This window comes from Barbus barbus (assembly GCF_936440315.1).
Source record: "Barbus barbus genome assembly, chromosome: 33".
In the NCBI taxonomy this organism is placed as follows: Eukaryota; Metazoa; Chordata; class Actinopteri; order Cypriniformes; family Cyprinidae; genus Barbus; species Barbus barbus.
This window is the reverse complement of record NC_136761.1, coordinates 9,906,733-9,929,397: the sequence shown is the minus strand read 5'-3', so window position 1 is coordinate 9,929,397 and position 22,665 is coordinate 9,906,733. Positions and strand designations below refer to the sequence as shown.

General features: G+C 37.9%; 1 protein-coding gene across 1 annotated transcript; it reads left to right on the top strand.

Annotated features, from left to right (window-relative positions):
* Positions 1–3,374: 3,374 nt before the first annotated feature.
* On the top strand, positions 3,375–21,154 carry LOC306853083 (uncharacterized protein; the record flags this gene model as incomplete). Its single annotated transcript, XM_079390265.1, has 15 exons — positions 3,375–3,478; positions 5,655–5,815; positions 8,591–8,693; positions 8,852–8,897; positions 9,990–10,094; positions 10,287–10,382; positions 10,809–10,934; positions 12,209–12,328; positions 12,719–12,855; positions 12,938–13,064; positions 14,237–14,329; positions 14,754–14,936; positions 15,103–15,247; positions 16,331–17,347; positions 18,693–21,154. 15 exons carry the CDS (start codon positions 3,375–3,377, stop codon positions 21,152–21,154), a joined length of 5,025 nt encoding a protein of 1,674 aa, XP_079246391.1.
* Between the last annotated feature and the right edge of the window lie 1,511 nt (positions 21,155–22,665).

Genomic DNA, 22,665 nt, shown 5'->3' with positions numbered 1-22,665 from the left:
AATAGATTCAATTCCATCAACCTAGCCAACTTGGTTAGCTTTTTGCTTTGAGAGCTTTCTCCAGTGTGTTTCCGCTTTAGGAAAAACCTGTTGCAATATGACTTTATTAAAAATCAATACACAAGTGTGGATGTTACACATTCTCTTGGACAGAAATCGAGAGCTGTGCTTGATAGTTGTTTGATTTGAGTCTTGCAGAAATGCAGGTGGAGAGAGAAGAGGCCTCATGTTTTTATGGATGAAAAGGACTTGAAACTGTCACCGCAGACATCTTCATGACTCCACAAGGCAGCGGCTCTTACCTGACTCAGCACACACACACAGACAGGTGTGCTGTATTCAGTGAATACATTCTCAACACAAAACCTTACTGTTTTATTATCTGCAGTCACTTTACTTGCATCCACTTAACTTGTACTTTTACTGTGAGGTATGAAATATCAATAGCATCTCCTGCTTAATGCAGAAGCGCAGTGCAGCTGCCCGTCTCAGATCTGCAGATCCGGATCAATCCGGATCAGCACGAGTGACTAAATGACACCCTTACTAGGTGGGCGTACTAATCCACTAATACCTCACACACACGCACATGTTCAGCGCTCTGATTGCACGCTGGATTAATCACGTTTGTCACAGTACTATGAGAGCTGAAAATCTAGCTGCACTCGAGGAGCCTTGGAGGTCAAGAGGTCGTCTGAACTGGGTTTGCATGCGTTTTCAATTTTACAGACAGCATAAAGCAGCATTTGAATATTCATTATGAATATTTTTTTTTTAAATAAAGTAGGTCAGTACTTCATTTTATTCATCTGATCATGGATGTTGTGAGTGGAGCATTACAATTATCGTTGCTCATACTATCATATGTCCGTTAATCCTAACTATAAAACTTAAGTGAGTAACTCACACAACAGCATTTCTGCTCCAGGAATGGTGTGCTGCTACTTTACTAAATGAACACAGTTTTAACATTGTGCACAACAAACCAATCAGAACAACGCAGCAACTGCATAACAACCCAATAAAAATGCTCCAAAACATTAGAAACTGCAAACATTTCATGTGAATGGTGTATACTAAAAACCAGGGAAATTTATTTAGGTGGTGAATTGGAAATGTTGATCTGTTTATTTCTAGTATTCAGGCAGCTTCATGTGTCAGTCGAAGCAGTCCGTATTCAAAGGCAAAACATGCTGGTTTATGATCACTGTTCTGTAACACAGACCAAACATAAAACAGGGTCTGATCTGGTCTTTTGTCAGTCATATGAATGAGCTCTTTCTTTCCCTGCTTCAGCAGCTTTGAAGGAGGTTGTGCTCTACCTAATTTGTTTGTGTAATTCTTATTCTGTCTGTTTGTCAACATTGTAAGAATGTGAATATTTTTCATTTAATTTTAGTTTAATGTTGTTATTTGCTTTTGTCATTTTTATTAGTTTTTAGTTAGTTATTTATTTATATATATATATATATATATATTAGTACTTCATAATATATTACCATTTAATAAATTAGAATTTAAAATTATTTTATTTCAATTAGTATGACTTTTTTATTTTTTCTAAATTTTGAAAATATAATAATTACATTTTATTTGATTTCAACCTTTCATTCAAATCAATGAAAATCATTTATAATTGTTTAAGTTAACAGTAACATCACTGTATAGTTACACAACACACTTATTTGAATTAATTGTTCTCCTCTACAGCCATTTTTCTCTGGTAATGATAAAACCGATTTGCTTGGAGTGAATCTTGCTGAGCAAGTTAGTTTAAGTTTGTTCATTGTCAACATACAGCTGGCTAAAGGATGCTGGCCATAAATCTCCATCTGCGTTTGTGTACTTACATAGACTATGTGTCGGGTTTTGTTGATTAATACTCTTGACGGGCATATCATACAGTAGCGTTCATGATATTTCATTATAGTGACCAAATCAGGATTTAGACTGAATCTGTATGCAATTGTTGACTCAGAGCAAAGGTAAAAGGTCACATGGCCCTCTTCAGCATGCAATGCAACCAGTAAACCAGTGCATAATCAGGTAGATTATTCTGAGCATGATGAAACGCAGAAGAAGAAAACTGTGCATATTGATCAGATGTTCAGAATGTGTTTGATAGCACACATGCACACACACAGAGTGTGGTTTAGAGAAGTTGTGGTTTGTGAGTGATTGAGTGAGTGTGCAAGGGCTCCCTTGCGTCTGACTGCAGAAATAACACACACTTACAACAGTGTGTGGCTGAAAGAGAGACATGCATGTGTGTTTGTAGCAGCAGATGTCCAGAGGAGCGAGAGAAGATAATGAAACAGATTGAATTTGTGTGTGTTGCATAGGTGCAGTGTGTGTTTCTATTATCTGTAGATGGCTGATGTTATTATGCATGTGATATCTTGTCTGCTGTGACGTAGATTGTCCTCTAAATGCCAGGCCTGGTGTCACCTCATGCCTGTGCCGCTGTTATTAGCATATATAAAACCCAGCACACAGACAGGACAGAGAGAGTTTAGATCTGAATTAAGAAGGATGAAATAAGCTGCATCTGAATTTGAAGTAAATGGATTTGACTCATTTACAGATGTAAAATGGATTGTGAATGCCATTTCATATTGGCTCTATGAAATCATTGATGAGTTTTCTTTCCTGTGTTGATGCATTTCCTTTTGAAACATGAAGTTGCAACAAGGTTTGTCCCTGTTTTTTTTAATGCTCAGTAGTCTTTAGATTAAATCACAGAAGTAAAATTAGTACTTGTCAGAAGCAGGTGGTATAAGAGGGAGGGACATTCCCATTCTAGAGAGCATCTGATTGGACAAAAATTTGTATGAATTGAATATGAAGCAGCACAACTGTTTTCAATATTGATAATAATAGTGTTTCCTGAGCAACAAATCAGCATAATAGAATGATTTCTGAATAATCGTGACACTGAAGACTTAAGTAATGATGCTGAAAATTCTGTTTTGCATCACAAGAATAAATTACATTTTAAAATATATTACAATAGAAATCCATTCTTTAAATGGTAATAATAAAATATCACTGCTTTTACTATATTTTTAATCAAATAAATGCAGCCTTGGTGAGAGTAAGTATCTTCTTTCAAAAACATTAAAAAATCTTATCAACCCCAAACTTTTGAACGGTAGTGTACCTGCTTTTATGAGTGTGTTGCAATATTAACCCCAAAAATGACTAACATGGACAACATGCCACAAAAATTTGGTTTTGACTTCACAGGTCTTTAAAAACATTCATATATGGTCAATTCTGATGTTGATATAAAAAATAGTGTTTTACACTGTATGATCCTCATCCTTATTCTCTGTTCGCTCATCTCTCTGTCTGTGTTTCTATCTCTCAGTTAGATGGAGGAGCGAGAGAGAAGCAGAAGTCGATCTCCACGCAGGGTCGGTCGGGTGGAGCAGGTGGTGGGGAAATGGCTGCGCCGTTCTCGAGACTCTCTCAGCAGGTGGAGCAATCTCACACACACACAAACACGCAGACATATAATATTATAATCAGAGCAGAAATGCTTTTCTTGAAGGATAGAAAAGCCATAAAAGTGAAAACGCCCTTCACATTTGGAGCTCCAGAACATCAGAGGCAGTTCTAATGTTATTTAGCCACGGAAGACGGTTGGCTTAGGCTTTGTCCCAATTGGTGCTCTCAGCCTTTGTAGTCATCTTTTGATGTAGTGCACACTTTGATGATGCAATGTGTCATGGACTGTGAACAACACACAAACCAGTCAGTCCGAACCATGACGGATCTCCCATGTGTTTAACAGATTGTGTGGGTTGAAGCCATCTTTTAGTTTTCTCCAAACCCATATAGATATAGGGAAGGAACACTAATCAGATTATAGTACAATTTTCCATTAATTAGGGTTGCAGGTTTTATGGTTCCCGTATAATATATTGGCCTTGGTTTCCAGATGGGCCCTACCATAAACTCCAGCTTGGTGAAGCTCGCAAGATTTAGCGTTTGTTGAGAGTGGTGTAGAACTAGTTAGAGATGTTGTTTGTGGGCTCTTTTTCTTCAGAAAATGCTAAAATATACTTCACTTAATTAATATCTGTATCTACAGAAATGTTTAGATGGCAAATAATTCCTTGTTTTCTCATGAGAACTGCTTTCGAGATTGCCATCTGCTGTGGGCTTGTAGTTCATTTGTCTTTCACCCACTGGTATAAACACAGTCGTCTCCTGCCATGCAACCACACGTTCATCAGGCAATTATCATCGCCGTGTGTTTTAGAGTCTGTCGGCATACAGTGACGTCAATTCATGTGGTTTTCCACTGATTTGAATGGGATATTTTTGGAGAAAATCTTCAGTAGTTTAATTAGGACTGTAGTTGTTTATTTTAGGATTTTCTGTTCCAGAAAATGCTAATTAATGTTATCACACTGGAGTAAAACTTACATTCTTTGCTCAAACAACCCCTCCAAAAAGGTAATTTTTGTACTTTCTGTGATTTCTTTTTTTTTTTTTTTTTTTTATGTTTTCCCCCTATTGTTTATTTTTCAATTAGCACAGGTTTTATATTTCTTTCTGGGACTGACTGATCTTAGGCCAGCCTCACTGATCTGAGCTTATGCACCTCAGTTTTGGAGTGAGCATTGACAAAACGATTGATTTTTCACTCAAAAACTGAGGTGCATAAGCCAAGATCGTGAGGCCTACTATAAATCATTTCCAAAAAGAAATAAAAAACCAGTTCTGACTGAAAGAAAAAAAGTTGACAAAAAGATTGAATCCAAGATTTGTTGATAATATAGCATAATGACAGAAAAAAAATGTCTGTCCAGGCACACCAAATTAGGTAAAGGATTTTCAGCACAACGCAATAGTTAAAAAATGCAAAATATAAATATTTAAAAATGTACACTACTGTTCAAAAGTTTGGGGTCAGTAAGATTTTAATACTTTTATTCAGCAAGGATGCATTAAATTGATCAAACGTTACAGTAAAGACAATAATGTTTTAAAATAAAAGTTGATATTTTGAACTTTCTATTCAACAAACATAAAAAAAAATCATGGTTTACACAAAAATGTTAAATAGCACAACTGTTTTCAACATTGATAATAATAATAATAAATGTTTCTTGAGCAGCAAGTAAACATATTAGAATGATTTCTGAAGGATCATGTGACACTGAAGACTGGAGTACCGATGCTGAAAATTCTGCTTTTCATCACAGAAATAAATTTTATTTTACAATATACTTAAATAGAAAACATCTATTTTAAATTGTAATAATATTCCACAATATTGCTGATTTTACTGTATTTTTAATAAAATTATGCACAAGTTGTACTCCAAGTAAAGTTTCATTCAATTTTTTATATCCGTAAGTCTCAAGTTATCTGTCAGTAAATATGTTAATAGATTTGAACTATACTTAGTATGAAATAAATGTATTTTAAATATATTACTTTTATACTTGGGAAATGTAGCCTTGGTTAGCAAGTTTGTCCTCAAACCATTGAACAGTAATGTATATATTTTACAAATTTGTAAGTTATTAAAAAATTGTATGGCAGTAGTAGATCAAGCAGTACACTAGTATTTAATTTTGAACCCAGCTTGTGTGTTTTTATCTATCTGTCTGATTCTGTGCTCGCTCTGTCTCTCAAAGGGAGCGTATTTTAGGAGGCAGGAGGTCGCGCTCTGGGGATTCGGGCCAGCAGAACTTCCCTGTGAAGGTGACAGTGGAGGTGATCAGAGATGCTGTCCTGGACTCCCATGGATTCACTCTCTCATCACAGCACCCCCTGCTGGTCAGGGACGTCACTCCAGGTACACACACACACACACACACACACTTCACATTGGAGTTTGTGCAGGAGCAGGTTGTTTTTAAACACAGATTATGATCTAAGCGAAGCCAGGTTTGGATACTGTCCTGGTTGTGTGTGAGAAAATGTGCCCAGAGGAACGAAACAACACAAATGAGATCCTGTTATGATCTCTTATATTTCTCAGAGACACCAATAAAATTAAATGGTGACTTCTAAGAAGCACTGTCCTGCTTCTCAGATGTTTACCCTGAGAAAAGGACCCTGATTTATAAGCTTTTCCTCTGGATGTTTGTGTCTAGATTGAATTTTCAATTTGCATCAGATTGAATTTTCACCCTCTGTGCTGCTTTGACAGAGATGGTGAAACTGTGAGAAAGGACATGACACTTGAGCTGGTGTGTGTGAGGTGGCCACCTGCTCCTCTGTCACTTATTTAATTCATTACGATGCAGGTGCACAAGCTCCTTCACACATAATATCTGTCTCTCACACACATACACACACTGACACAAGCTAATTATATTTATTGTCATTTTGAACCAGCAGCTACTGACACACAATCTCTCTAGTTAGAACACATAAAAACCTAACTAGATAGTATTCAAGTCAACATAGTCACATTACTGATGTTTCAAATGTCCTTTTTCAAAGCAGCATGTGTTGCATGTATCCTTGATAGAAGTCAATCCCAAAATTGAAAATATCAGAAATTCCTCATCCTCTCATTTAAAAAGTCTCTTATTCTCACCGAGGATTTATTTGATTAAAAATACAGTAAAAATGGTAATATATGGTAAAAGAATATAAATAACTTTTCTATTTGAATATATATATATATATATATATATATATATATATATATATATATATATATATATATATATATATATATATATATATATATATATATATATATATATATAAAAATGTGTGTGTGTTTGCAATTTATTCCTGAGTCAAAGCTGAATTTTCAAATCATTCTAATATACTGATTTGCTGCTCAAGAAACTTTTTGTTGAAAACAGTTGTGCTGCTTCATATGTTTGTGTGGAAACCATGATACATTTTCTTCAGGGTTTATAACAATGTAAATGAAGCTATGACAATATAAACTGCTTTATGCATTAATTTAATGCGACCTTGCTGAATATAGATATTAATTTAAAGATAAATTGTACTGACCAAAAAACTACATAAATACCTTTATTCTTGTGTAAAATATTACAGAACAAATACAGAGCACCACTTAACAAAAGCTATAATAAAATGTCATATTGAGCAGAAATATATGTAGAGTTTTTTTACCTTTAACTGAAGCCATTACTGTTTTGGTCACAATAATCAAGTTTGAAAAATTGAAACTTTCATACAATTCCAGTTTATAATGTAATTCCAAGTTCAAGACAAAGACCTGAACTGTTTTATTAGCAAATAATTACCATAATATCAGCTACACTATATTACGGTATATCATTTTTAGCTTAGCAACATGCTAACATCAAACTCTGTCTGAATCAATTGTGAGTTGATTCTGTCATTCATTGAATCAATGGCATCCCAGTTTTTTTTTTTTTTTACAAATTGTTTACTGTCTTCACATTAGGAAAATAACATAATAAAGAATAAAAACGATTTCACAAGAACATAGGAAGGCAAGATTGCGTGAGATTGTACGTCAACAACAATGCCCTAGTTACAGAGACTCAGCTGACATCTTTTTTAATGTCTTCTAGCAAGTCTGCCCATGAATCACAAGCAATAAATCCCTGAATGGATGTTTCCCGCCTTTGCAGAGCATTCCATATCTAAATCAGCCACTTATAAGGTTTTATTTTAGTCGCCTTAGAAGGCAGCTGTGTATACAGAGCAGACGGCATGGCAGCACACTGGATCTTGCAACAAAGCTATTGTGTGCATTCTTACACACACACACAGTCATTCTGCAGTGCTGACTTCTCTCTTTTTGCAGCAGAAACAGCTGATAAAAACCCAGAGGGAGAACCTCACAGCCCTGCAGCACATAATTATGTGAAAGGAGAAGGAGAGAGAGAGAGATCTGCCAGGCTTTGGTGGTTGGTTCTGGCAGGGCAGAGAGCCATCAGGGACTAAGGGGATGTTGTCGGGGCAGAAGGGCAGATTGTGTGTGTGTGTGTGTGTGTGTATAGTTTGGCTCGAAGACAAATGAGTGTAAATGGCAGAACAGAGCAGTGCAGAGACAAACATCTCAGAGTCAGACACTCCATCCACAGAAGCACCAGACGTGACATGAATAATGAATTAACAATGCAACTTTCGCAATCGCATGGCTGTAACTATAATAACATAGTTATTATAGTTACAGCCATGGTAACATATTGTTGGTAATTTGAACAAACCCATAACGCATTCATTGATAATAACTGAAATGTTTCTTGAGCAGCAAATCAGCGTATTATCATGTGACACTGAAGAGTGATGATGCTGAAAATTCAGCTTTAAAATATATTCAAAAAGAAAAGTTTTTGAAATTGTAATATTTCACAATATTACTGTTTTTACTGTATTTTTGATCAAATAAATGCAGCTTGGTAAGCATAAGAATGTCTTTCAAAACAAATGTTTGGCTTTTTGAGGTGTGTTCTTCATTTTATCAGTGATCAGACTCTTTGCCTGCAAGAATATAAAGCAGACATTGACTTATTGAAGTTTCAGTTCAGCATGCATGAAACTAGAGTTGTATTTTAATAGTTGCATATATGTGTGTGTGTGTGTGTGTGTGTGTGTTTATTTGTAGGAGGCCCAGCAGACGGTCAGCTTTTTCCTGGAGATCAGATCCTAAAACTGAACAATAAAGCCATAGAAGATCTTTCACCTGAAAACGTGGAGCAGATGATTAGGTGACTGATCAGATTAGAGGAACACAGCTAAAATAACTTTGCCGAGTTGATATTGCTTGCTTGTTTCTTGCCCCACTTGTAAATATGATGATGTCATGACCTCATGATTTGGTAACGATGGCATTGTTTTTCTTTCATGTTTTGTGCTCCGCCCTCAGGGAATGCCAGGACTCTGTAACCATGACGATCCTCAGAAATATGGCGGTGTGTAATGAAGAGTCTTCTTGCAATTTGTTGTTGGGTCAGATAGTGGTAGGGTTGGGAATCAAGAGCCAGTTCTTATTGAAATCTTTTTTTATATATATATAAAAAATATATATAATATATGGGAGGGGGGGGGGGGGGGTGTTCTGTTAATGGTTCTGGATTTTCTACTGGTGATTTTCTTTCAATTGTCTTTCTTTTTTAAGTCGATTTGAGTCTAATTTATTTATAGAGCAGTTTATACAATATAGATTGTTTCAAAGCAGCTTCACAGTGATAAACAAAAAAAATCTTCAATTATGAAACGTCTTAAGCCCGGCTCACACTGTGTGATTTTGGCCAAGATTTGGTCGTCTGAGACAAATTTTGAATATCCTAAAACAAATATTTTTGATGAAATCCGAGAGCTTTCTGACTCTGAATGCCACGCAATTTAAACATTCAAGGCCCAGAAATGTAATAAGCACAATGTAATAAATATTCCATGTGACATCAGTGGTTCAACTTTAATTTTACAAAGCTACGAGAATACTTTTTGTGCGCAAAGAAAACAAAATGTATTAAATATTTTTTTCTCTTCGGTGTCAGTCTTGAAGGCTCCTGCGTCAGCAGCACCGCACGCTTGCATCCTGGTACTCTTGTGAATGTACATCGAAGACTAACATGGAAGAGAAGAAAATATTAACTACAGTTGTTATTTTTGTTTTCTTTGTGCACAAAAAGTTTTCTTGTAGCTTCGTAAAATTACGGTTGAACCACTGATGTCACATGGACTATTTTAACGATGTCCTTGCTATGTTTCTGGGTCTTGAATGTGGTAGTTGCGTTGCTGTCAATGCAGGGTCAGAAATCTCTCAAATTTCATCAAAAATATCTTACTTTGTGTTCCTGATGATGAACAAAGGTCTTACGGGTTTTGAACGACATGTGGGTGAGTAATTAATGACAGAATTTTCATTTTTGTGTGAACTCTTTATAGAAGACCCTTTAAACCCTTTAAATTTCAGCCATAAGGCAACGCTACAGAAGACCAGAGTGTCATCGTCCAGCTCAGAATTTAAAGAAATATTTGTTTTTGTTTTTTGCCTTCAGAATCCTAAGTCTTCATTCATAACAGCAGAGAAGAGAGCTCGTCTGAGAAGAAACCCCGTTAAAGTGCGCTTTGCAGAAGAGGTGGTCGTCAATGGACACACTCAGGTAAAGCCACACACATACTCTCACACCAACCCTAGTCAGGATTACACATGGGCCAAAAAGGTGTGATGCAGCCTGGTTAATAGTTTTGTACTAACCAGCCATGACCACGAGCAGCATTGCATGACAATACATTTGTTGTTGGTATATTTGTATTGCTTTTTTCCTAATCCATGTTTCATTCATTGTTTCCAGGGAAACTCTCTTCTCTTCCTGCCCAATGTTTTGAAGGTGTACCTGGAGAACGGCCAGACCAAAGCCTTCAAATTTCACAAGATCACCACTGTCAAGGTTTTAGATTGCTGTTTTACTTTTCTGTACTCTATATTAACTTTATCTTTAACTTCAGTCATGTGGGGCCCTGCGATACTGCAAGAAATCCATCAGTTATTGCTTGATCTTAACTTTATTTTTGTGAAAATATGAAAATATGTATATGGTGTATACTCTTCAAAATAAAGCTTCCTTATTAGTATCTGCGATTTAACATCCATGAAAACTTTCCATTCCACAAAAAGTTATTTACAGTGGAAAAGGGTTCTTTGGATCATTAAAATGTTCTTAACTAAGAAAAAATGGTTAGTTTAAGAACTGTTCACTGAAAGGTTCTCTTGTGAACCTAAAATCTGCTCTTCAATGGCATTGCTGCTCAAACCCTATTTTGAAAGCTTTATTTTTGAGAGTGTAGTAGGCTATTAAAGTTTTCTCTGTGTGCAGCATATCTTGTTGACTCTGAAAGAGAAGCTGTCCATTCAATGTATTGAGCATTTCGCACTGGTGCTGGAACAGCAATATAATATCACCAAACTACTGCTGCTGCATGAGGAGGAACTCATACAAAAGGTAACACACACACTAGCTAACTAAAAGTAAAAGTAACAATGCTATTAACTTCAATATATCATTTTTCATGTTACAACAGTAGCTTGGCTACATTCAGAATAATGTTAAACATTAAGAAACAACTTTTAAGAAACTTTCTCCAGAGTCCTCAGGACCTCAGACTGGGCCGAAGGTTTACCTTCCAACAAGACAATGACCCTAAGCACACAGCTAAAATAACGAAGGAGTGGCTTCACAACAACTCCGTGACTGTTCTTGAATGGCCCAGCCAGAGCCCTGACTTAAACCCAATTGAGCATCTCTGGAGAGACCTAAAAATGGCTGTCCACCAACGTTTACCATCCAACCTGACAACTTTTCCAACAATAAACTTAGCAGGACAAATAGCTAAATGTAGCATGACACTATATTGTGCACAAATGAGCATTGATCAAATACATTACACAACTAAAATGCCTCTCTCAGGTAGCACTGGGAAGTCTGATTCATATTTGTGTACTGGTTAATGTGGACAGTTCATTTCAATCAGCCAATTCACTGATTCTTCCCATCATCCTTCAGTTTTTACTTATTGAAATCTATTTTTAATTGCTACTATTAATCACTTAGTTTTGGTCTGGTATTAATTACATCTAATATAAATTAGGTGTTTTTTTTATTAATTGTATCTTGTGTAAATATTTGTTCAAATTAGATGTTGTCACCCTCATTGTGCTGTGATTTTGTAAATAAAATGCTCTGATAGTTGTATAATTAAAATAAATGACTGTTTTAAACAGCTTGAATGTAATTATCTTATATTTTGTCAGTAGGTCTTGACTACTGTATTTTTCTGGAATATAAGTCAAGTTTTTAAATCATCTGAATATGCTGCAATTTATATTCCAAGCGGCTTACATAATGTGCAAAACGCATTTGAATAAGGAGAAATAAAATGTTCATAGTGTGTATAATGTTTGAAAACATTTAATATACCAGTATTTTACAATATTTCTGAATTTAATAATAAAATGTGACATACAATGCAACTTATCTTTTTTTTTCTCTAAACAAATGCAATATTCACATAGTCAGGTGTGACGTATTTTCTGGAAAATATGGTAGTTCAATTGTGAGTAGCTTGCAACTAGTCAAGTTCTAACACATACATAAAGACGCAATTGTATTACAAAGAAATGTCTAATTTTCTAACATATGTAAAACCATATAGAACTATTAATTTTGTGAAATATATCTACTTGACTGGAGTTTGTAATAAAGTACTGCTCTTTCAGGTGGTACAGAAGAAGGATTCCCATGACTACAGGTGTCTGTTCAGAGTCTGCTTCATTCCCAGAGACCCAATGGACCTTCTGCAGGATGATCCTGTGGCCTTTGAGTACCTCTTTCAGCAGGTTCCACAATTTGATTATGAACTGCAAAAAATAAAGTGGCGTAGTAGTAAAGCAATGCTTTTAGACTGCAGTGTTAAGTATCAGCAAGTAAGGTACTATAACAGTTTATCAGTATTATGAATGTTTATTTTTTATATTGCATTTTCATGTTAATTTTAGCTGTAGCAGTTTTGTTTTTTGTCATTTTTGTTACTATTTTTTTACAATTTATAAATTATTTCAGTTTTAGTTATTTTAGTACATCAAGTAATGTCAAGAAATGCTGCCTTGGCAACTAACGGAAATATTTATTTATTTAATGTCCGTTAATGTTTATTTCATTTAAAGTAAGGAAAATGTTTTATGTGGTTTTAGTTAACTGACGTAACCCTGGTGTGTATATGTGTGTAGAGTGTGGCAGATGTGTTACAGGAACGCTATGCTGTAGAGATGAAATGTAACACAGCGCTGAGACTAGCCGCTTTGCACATGCATGAGAAACTGGCAAGCTGTGGACAGACAACAAGAGCATCTGTTAAGAGCGTTGTGTAAGAGCGCACGCATACACTCAAAATACTCGTGCTACATTAGAAAACAGGCATTTAATGCATGTGTGTGTCTGTGTGTCAGCAAGGAGTTTGGTTTAGAGAGCTTCATCTCTCCCACTCTGCTGAGGAACATGAGAGAGAAAGACCTACGGAAAGCTCTCAACTACCACATGAAGAAGATCCAGTCGCTGCTAGAACCATGTCAGAAGGTGTGTGTCATTTAAATTTTTCAGAAAACTATTAACAATATGTCGCTGTAAACAGAAAATAATATAATATTTTAAATATATTTTACATTTACATTTTTGTATTTAAAATTAGTTTATAGATGATCCCTTTGAAAATATAAACATGGTAGATTAACATACTGCCTACCACACAATATAAACTGTACACTGCCTACTATTCTTTTCATAAATGTATGTGATATAGTATGCAGTGTAAATGTTTGTTGGTTACTGGAAATATTTTACCATCCAGTTTTCCCATAGGGATTTTTTTTAAGTCTTTGTTAAAGTGAGTTAAGCCATAAACCAAACCAACCAGCTATGAGATGAATCACAACATTACAAACTTTGATTTGAAACAAAAAGTACTATATACGTAGCCGATTAAAGAGCTACAATCCCACTGCAAATTATATAATCAAATTAAAAACAATGGTGAAATATAAAACAATATATTTCAAGTTGTTGATATCTATAGAAACTATATTAAGTTTAATGCTAAATGTAATGTATAAATATTAAATATATATACATATATATATATATATATATATACACACACACACATATATATATATCCCTACATGATCAGAATACTTAAAATATATATATATATATATATATATATATATATATATATATATATATATATATATTATTTTTTTTTTTTTTTTTTTTTTTTTTTAAGTATTCTGATCATGTAGGGAGACTGACTAAGTTACTTCAGTTGTAGTGCATCTTGCAGAACTTTTTTTGCTCTTCACAACAACTTCAGAGCTCACAACAGATCTGTCTATAAAGGTTTATAAGTTACCACTGAAAATCAGTTTTCCTATGGTGAAAATGATTGGATTTTTTGAGGAGACCAACTGTCGCACTGTATTACTGCTGGTTCATCTGTCACACTGTAAATGTGGGATGCAATATTCAATGCATTGTGCTCTGATGATATCCTGCACATTTTACCAAATGTAGTTGAGAACTTGGTTTTCTATACCAAACATGAATTTGCATACTGTGCACTTTATACATATTATGCACTGCAGCAGTTGTAAAACCACTTTTCTTTGTCCTGTCCATGTTTTTATTACTTCAGTCATAATGAAAATCTATTTGTTTATCTTTTCCATTTCCCTCTCTCTCATTTTGTTCAGGTGATTTCTGTGTCTCAGGCCCGGTTGGCTTATCTGACCCAGATGGCGGAGCTGATTTCATACAGCGGGAGAAGCTACAACGCCACCATGCTGGTGAGAGAGTTGTGTCCATCTGCCATGTTCATCGCAAATAACAAACAAAATCTGCAGGGCACGGATATGTTCCGTTTATTTTCCTCTCTTGTCTGGCGGCAACCATTTGTTTTTTTTAGATACTGTTATGCTGGATAAAATCTTGACAAGCATCCTCCTGTTTTTAAGGATATGAATTTAAGCATGTTATATAATATGGCTATTCTAGGGAGTGAGAGATTTGGATAAAATAGCAGCATCTCTTGCAATGACATAAAAATAAACCTTGAAATGACGTAAAGCCTGAGACCAATTCATTATAAAGGACTGACTCATAAGATTCACATGGGACCATTTTAAACATCCTGTTTATGTCCTTTATATGTTGATGTATTTCCTTGGTAAGACTGAGTCAGATTGGAGGACATATGTGTGTGTGTTATAGTTGCAGGACAGGGAGTCATTGGTGAGTTTGCTGGTGGGTGCGAGATACGGGATCAGCCAAATTCTAAACCACCAGCTCAACATGATCTCCACCATCATAGACTTCCACTACATCACCCGAATAGAGGTGCTCTCAGAGTCCGACAGAGTCAGCATGCTCAAAATTTACCTGCAGGACATCCAGGTGTGTACACGTCTACCAACAGATTAAAATAAACTGTTAAAATGCTGAAACTGTACCTTCGGGACATCCAGGTGTGGATAAACACCCAGGCAAGGAAATATGTTTTTCCTCTCTCTTCTTCCCTTTCTCTCTCTATCTGACCATCTCTTTATTCTGCAACTTCCAGCCAATAGCCCTGTTAATGGAATCGGTAGCAGCTAAAGATCTGGCCTGCCTCCTGGCTGGATACTGCAAACTGCTGGTTGACCCCAATATCAATGTGTTTCGCTGGGGACCCAGACCTAAAATGCGACGCATTCCGGCAGAAGAAGGTAGGAGATTAGGGAAGATTGTGTCATTAAATATGTGCCATAACATTTAACTTTTTTTCTCTTAACACCCTGCCCACACTACAAGTGATTGATGTTGCTCTGTGTAGGGAGAAGTGTTATTATTGTTAACTAAATCTGTTAAAGCGGAAATAAAATAAACTATAAATTAGGGATGCACAATATTGCATTTTTGCTGATATCAGATATGCCGATATTTTTCAAGTCATTGTGGCCGATAGCCGATATATTTTCTTTTGATTGGAAACAACACCAAGTCCCGGCATCAGGACCCGGGGGAGGCTGCCTCTGCTGCACACGCTAGTGACTGTTGACTCTCTCGCACCCAGGATGCTCATTCTGTACTTGCATTCTCAGATTAAATGTGGCGATCCAAAACAGTGAATCTATCACCTTTCAGGCAAAAGTTAGCATCAAGAATGACCACACTGCTTGATCTTATCGCTAGCACACCCTCAGCAAATGCGAGTTGCTTATCGGCAAGGCATATTGGCATAATTTTTCATATTGAGCAGATGCCGATACATTTTAAGCCACTTTAATTAAGCAGATTCCGATAATATTGTGCATCCCTACATATAAAGATGAAAAACTTCAACTGAAAAAACTTTCTGATATGTTGCCTTTAACTAAAATAACACTGATCGGATGACTAGGCAGCCCACAATTTGCTACCCAAACAATAAAAAAACCAAGAGACAAAATTTTGCACATTGCATGTTGTGGTTGCAACAACATGAAAAAGTACTATGGTGGTACCATTGTACAGTGATGGTGCCAGACTATGGCACTTTGAAATATACAGAAAATTATGTACCCTGGTGTATACATGGTACTTCCAAGAATATCACGGCACTACTATGGGACCACACTGGGTTACAATGTATATGGTATGTACAGTATGTTGTGTTATTTAAGATTTACAGAATTTATGAAACGCCTTTTTGTAAGATTTCAGTTATAACATCAACCAGTTGTATTTGTAAATGCATTAAATTACTTATGAAAAAAAATCACTTGTACATTATATTATACTAAATGCTACATAAATTATGTTTTGTGTAGGGTATGTTTCTCGGTGTGGGAGCGATTCAGAAGACAGTTCGGAGGATGACTATGCCATGGAGGGACTGTTGGACACTCAGCTGTCAGAGGACACTATGTCTACTCATACAAATGATGGCACAGAGGAAGGAGAGGAAGCCGAGGGGAAAAGTGAAGCAGAGGCAGAAAAGGTCAGAGTGATTGTAACGCATCCCTTTTTAGAAGACGAAGGAGATGAGGCAAGCAAGAGAGAGTCTGTTGGAGATGAGGATTACGCCATGACAATGGATTCCCTTTTGGAGACAGGTTGGTACACTGACCCTCGAGTCAACAGCAGCTTCTCCAGTTTGTCCAGTAACTCGCTAAATGCACTGGAGGAGAGTATTAAGGCAGCCATTGGTGGGCTTGGCCATATGGATATGTCTCTGGAAGAGAAACACATTTCTGGTGCCTCGAGTCTGGATGTCCACCACCCTTACCTCCTGGAGGAGCCAGAGCGTTTGGATGAGAGGGGCAGTTCAAACAAACTCAGACGAACTTCAGACGTGGCCTATGATAATCACTCAGGTCTGTGCTTCTCTGAGCTCTCCCAAATATCTGACAGCTTGCCAAGCCCGCCAGCAGCCAGCGACGATGCTTTGAGTGAGGATGATGAGAATGAAGGAGGAGGAGACAGTGGAAAAGACGGTCGCATTTCCGCCATGTCAGCGGAATTTGAGGCTGTGTTAGCCTCTTGTACCCCTAACAGCATAAATGTTAAATTAGCAGGAGTGAACTTCCAGGCACTCTTCACCAGGATTCACAACCATCCAGCATGTAGACAAGAGGGAAAAAGCTTCCCACAGAAAAAGATAAATGAAGCTAAACAACAGGGGCCATCTTCAAAATTAATATCACAATCTGTGCTGATGAGAGCTGTGCTCCCAAATGTCCCTGAAAAATCAAAGGACTCCAGAGACAGTTGTTCAGAATCTGAGGATGAATTTTTTGATGCCCAAGATCGATTTACCCCTCCCATCACAGAGCAAGGCCCCACAGGTCAGTGAATCATCTATTTTTACCACAAAACACTTGTGCATTCCGTAGAAGAATGTTCCAGGTTCAATACAAGTTAAGCTCTATTAACAATATTTATAGCATAAAGTCCATTACCAGATATAACTTTTTTCGACAGGTCCCCCCAATTGCTAAAATAACTATTACAGTGAAGCTCTTGAAATAAAGCAAACATGGCTGTGCACTTTGAGGGTTTAAAAGCAGAAATGTTTTTAGGTTTTTTTGTAAAAGTATTTCTTTAAAACGTGTTATGTCATCTGTAACATATTTTTGTGTTTTACACAAAGTCATATTTCTTGTATCTTTGTGCATGTCAGAGTAGCAGGGTTTACTGCCTTTAGGTGGTCATGACACAAGTTGGAAATATAGGATATAAATTTGCACAAGGTTAGTAAACAATAAGTAAGAAGTTGCACTGGCCTGTTTACCTGCATTGTACTGCGATTTTTGCTTTTGATTAATTTTTGGAGGAATTGAAGTGAAGTGACATACTGCCAAGTATGGTAACCCATACTCGGAATTCGTGCTCTGCATTTAACCTATCCAATGTGCACACACACAGCAGTGAACACACACACACACACACACACCGTGAACACACACCCCGAGCAGTGGGCAGCCATTTATGCTGCGGCGCCCTGGGAGCAGTTGGGGGTTCGGTGCCTTGCTCAAGGGCACCTCAGTCATGGTATTGAGGGTGGAGAGAGCGCTGGACATTCACTCCCCCCACCTACAATCCCTGCCGGCCCGAGACTCGAACCCGCAACCTTTGGATTACGAGTCCGACTCTCTAACCATTAGGCCACGACTTCCCCTGGGAATTGAATTCAATTTAATTTAATTCAATTTAATTGAATTTGAAGGTAATCAACATTGTTACATGTGTCGATACCGATAGCCTTGTGGGCAGTGCTCACGTATAACGGTGTTATGCTTTGGGCTAAACAAATTCCTTTCCAATCCTGTACCCCCTCTCTCTCTCCCACTTTTTTCCCTGTCAGTATATACTGTCCATTCTAATAAAATGCAAAAATGGCAAATGTGTCGATACCGATAGCCTTGTGGGCAGTGCTCACGTATAACGGTGTTATGCTTTGGGCTAAACAAATTCCTTTCCAATCCTGTACCCCCTCTCTCTCTCCCACTTTTTTCCCTGTCAGTATATACTGTCCATTCTAATAAAATGCAAAAATGGCAAAAAAAAAAAAAAAAAAACCTTACATGTAACGTATTGAACCCGGAATATTCTTTTAAAATGTTAAATATCTAGGTTTTTGATTTTTTTCAACTTATGTACACCTCTCTCTTGCCTCTTACTTTTTTGCAGAGAAAAGCTCAGATTCTGAGAACAAACATCCTTCTTTTAGTGACATTAAGGTTAGTGTGGACAAGAAAAAAGCTCCAGAATCCAGAGACAGCAAAGAGAAGGACAGCACCACACCAGAGACCCTCAAAGAAAAACCTTCTCTTGCCAACCATTTCACCCCTGCAATCCCTGAGACTAAAAACCATGAATTGGAGGTCCATCAGCCCTCACTGATTTTTCTTCCGAAACCTACACCTGTGGAACCTAAAACTTTCTCTGCTAACCACTCCATGGGACAGAAAGCCGAGCACTGCAATGGAGACATCCCTGGCCGAAATCCACACCTATCATCACAGCTTCTTGAGATGGAGCCAGACACCATGGAGTTTAAACCAGTCACAGGGCCTGGACCACCATTGTCTTCCTCATTAATAACAGCTGTACGCCAAGCTACCTTTCCCCAACAGACCTTAGTAGACCCAGAGACTGTTCAAAATAGACTGAAACCACAAAATGGAATAACTGACCAGGTGTCAGACAGTCTAGATAAAGAGACTACTCCAAATCATCTGGATCTTGAGAGACTTGATAGTCCAGATATTAAGCCAAATCAGAAAGAGCCAACAAATGCCAAAGGAACAACTGAATTTGGGAAAATAACAGCAGACAACAAGAGTCCTCTACAACGACAGTCATCAGACTCTCTTGAAACCAGAAAATCTGAAAATAAAGTGCCCCGGATGAACACAAAGCCCCCAATACCTCCCAAGCCATCATTCATTGGTTTACAGCCATCCTCAAAGGCAGTTAATGCCCAGTCACAAAAGCCTGAGGAAAAGACAAAAGTTCCCCCCAATGGTCTTTCTCTACACCCCTGGTCACAGAGAAATGGTACCAGTACCTCCTCACCCTCTGCACTGAGTAAGGGTGTTTCTCTAAGTCATGAGAACTTAAGAACTGAACTAAAGGCTGAAAGCTCTACAGTCAAACCTACAAGTGCTTCAACCACTCCTACTCCATCTCCATCTCCCTTACCTTCTCCTTCAGTTCAGTCTGTAAGTATTGTTCCTGAAGATCCAGCTCAAACTGGAACTAGCTTCTACAGCAGAACAGGCTCGTCTGGACGTCTGTCTGCCACAGCCTTGCGGGGAAAAATTCAGGATATGCCCTGGTACCTCACCCGTTCCCAAGAGATCTTGGGGACAGTGGCAATCAGCAACACTATTTCATCGACAGGCAATATAGCAACTATTGCAACAGATGTGAATCATGATTCCAAGAAGGTATCTCCCAAGTCCACTTCAGTGCCATCTTTGATTGACTGGAAAGAGAAAGATGCTGAAGTAGTCATTGTGAAGCTCAAAGATGGACCTGAGGAAGTGACCCCAACTCCTGTGAAAGACACTAACGGGAAACCTCCAACATCGTCAAGCCATCCTGACCTGAGGCAAAAATTGTCCACAGAAGCTACTGAGTTGCACATGCATTTTGGGACCTGCAAGTCCGAACAGCCTCAGTCACACAAAGGTAAACCTTCAGAGATTCATCTTGACAATGCGTCCTCTCTATCCTCCACAAGTCCTTTCCATCGTGATGCATGTGGCTGCCATACAGTCTATGCCAACTGTTTCAGCGGAGATACAGAGGACAACTGCAACTTTGATGATGATCTGACTGTTTACGAGTTCTCCCGTCGAAACCAGATCAGTAAACCACCACAACCCACCCCGGTTCCCTCCCCTGCAACCCTCTCTGGTCCCTCACCAAATGTTCTCTCCCTACTCAGAGATTCCCCTCGTCCCCTATCTTCATCCTCAGAACTAAGTCCACTCCTGGTCGCTCCCAGACCTCTGCAATCTCTGCCTCTAGACTGTGGACCAATGAATAATCCCCTCCGTTTTTTGCAAGGCCACCGTTATGTTACCAGTCAGAAAGGTGCAGGGCTTAAAGATGGCTATGCCTGTTTGCAGCGAGATATTGATGAACTTCTTATGGTTTTGAAGAAAGGACCTTCTGCGGTATACCCTCCAACCCACAAGGGGGAATGCGAAAACGGCAATGTGAATGGGAATTCGCTTTCAGAGACAGAGAGATGCCTGGTTCAGGCAGAGGCACGGAGATTGGCATCAGGATGTCAAAGAGCCACACGGGTAGGATGGGCACCTGATGATGCTCTTCTGTCCCTCGGAAACAGCTTTGGAGCTCTAGTGCAACTTACCTCAACCTGCATGCGAGTTCCCTGTTCGGACTGCGGAGGCTGTCATGGGGATATTGATGCAGATGAGGCCCTGAGGAAGCTTGAGGAGATTGTGGACCTGTATAAGGAGTTTGTAGGTGCTGTAGAGACGGCGAGAGAGGGCGAAGGTGTCAGGCTCTTAGCCAAGCAGTGTACTGTTCTCATTTCAACCGTCTTCTCGCTAACACAACTGTTTCGGACAAGGACACCAGACATAGACAATGGAAATGTACCTCTGAACTTTTAAATTTTACCTTCCGGCACCCTCTTAAGGGATTGTAGAGTGCGAGCATAGAATTGTACTTAAAGTAGCGATGCCTTTCTGGCATCTAAAAACTGTTTGTGTGCTGGCACACAAGAATAATAGTAAGTGCCGTGAACGTACACACACAGTTAGAAAACTAACATGTCAGAACTGTTATGTGTTAACCTGTTTGTCTTGCCAAGTCTCCCTATAAACGTACTGGAATTATGCATTCAGACATAGCTATTTTCTAACGATTCTTTAATTCTTGGTGTACAGTCTGTAGTATGTATTTAATTTTTACATACAGCATATGCGCACCGTGGTTTCTAACCTACTATACCTGCATTTTGTTTGTTTTTTGGGTATATGTGAATCCCTACCTCTTGCTCTAATAACTGAGATAAACAGTGTTATCAAACTTCACTTGTTTTCATGTTTAGTTTAGTCATGCTGCTCTAACAGATTGAAGGAACAAAGTGAACAGACACTCCACTAACCCCTAACAATGGGACAAACACTAAGAAGCCCAAATACTTATGCAGTAACGTTTCACCGGACTATCCAAAGGATTTTCATTTCATTTTGTCTATGATACCTTTCCGGCTGTAGAATGAGAGTCGATGGCAATAGAAGTGCGGCAGTTTGGCATTTTTGTACCTGTATGTTGGCGTGTCAAGTTTGGCTTTTGATGTTAGTTTTTATATTGGCCTATCAGCTGACTGTTAACCACAGAGATCGGTGTGGTCCAAAGACATAATAGCACAATTGGGGCGTGTTTACACAACAACGATGTGACCATGTTACTGTAGCACCCTGTAAAACCGATCCCAATGATAGCCAAACCACACAATTTCTCACTCGTCTGTCATTTTTGACTATGCAAGCATCACGATTTGTACCCAAATTTTTCCATGTATTATACTTTCTTAAATTTTATACATATTAATACATACATAATTTTCAATTTGTTATGAATCACTAATATTTGTTATGAATCACTAATATTCGACATCCCTGAAAAGCCTAGGCCTTATATTTAATCTTGGAAGATCGTTGTGAAGTTTGTTGGATTGCATTATGCGAATAAAGCATATATACAGTGCCCTCCATAAGTATTGGAACAGTAAAGACAAAATTGCTCTGTGGAGTCAAGACATTTGCAAATATGATTAAAAGATAAATATGAGACAAAACTATAGAATGTCATTGATGTGAACATAAGTATTGGGACAGTTGAACATAAGGCAGATATAAAAGATTATAAGCTATTATTTAGTTGCCGATCCACTTGCGCACAATCACAGCAGTGAGTCTGTGACCCATAGACATCACCAGACTCTTGGTCTCATCCTTTGAAATACTTTTCCCAGCCTTTAATGCAGCCAATTCCAATTGTTGCTTGTTTTGGGGAGTTTCTGCCTTTACTCTCCTCTTCAGCTGGGGAAATTCCTGTTCAATCAGATTTAAACGGGTGTCTCACTCATACTGGAAATTGAAGCTGCGGGCTCTTT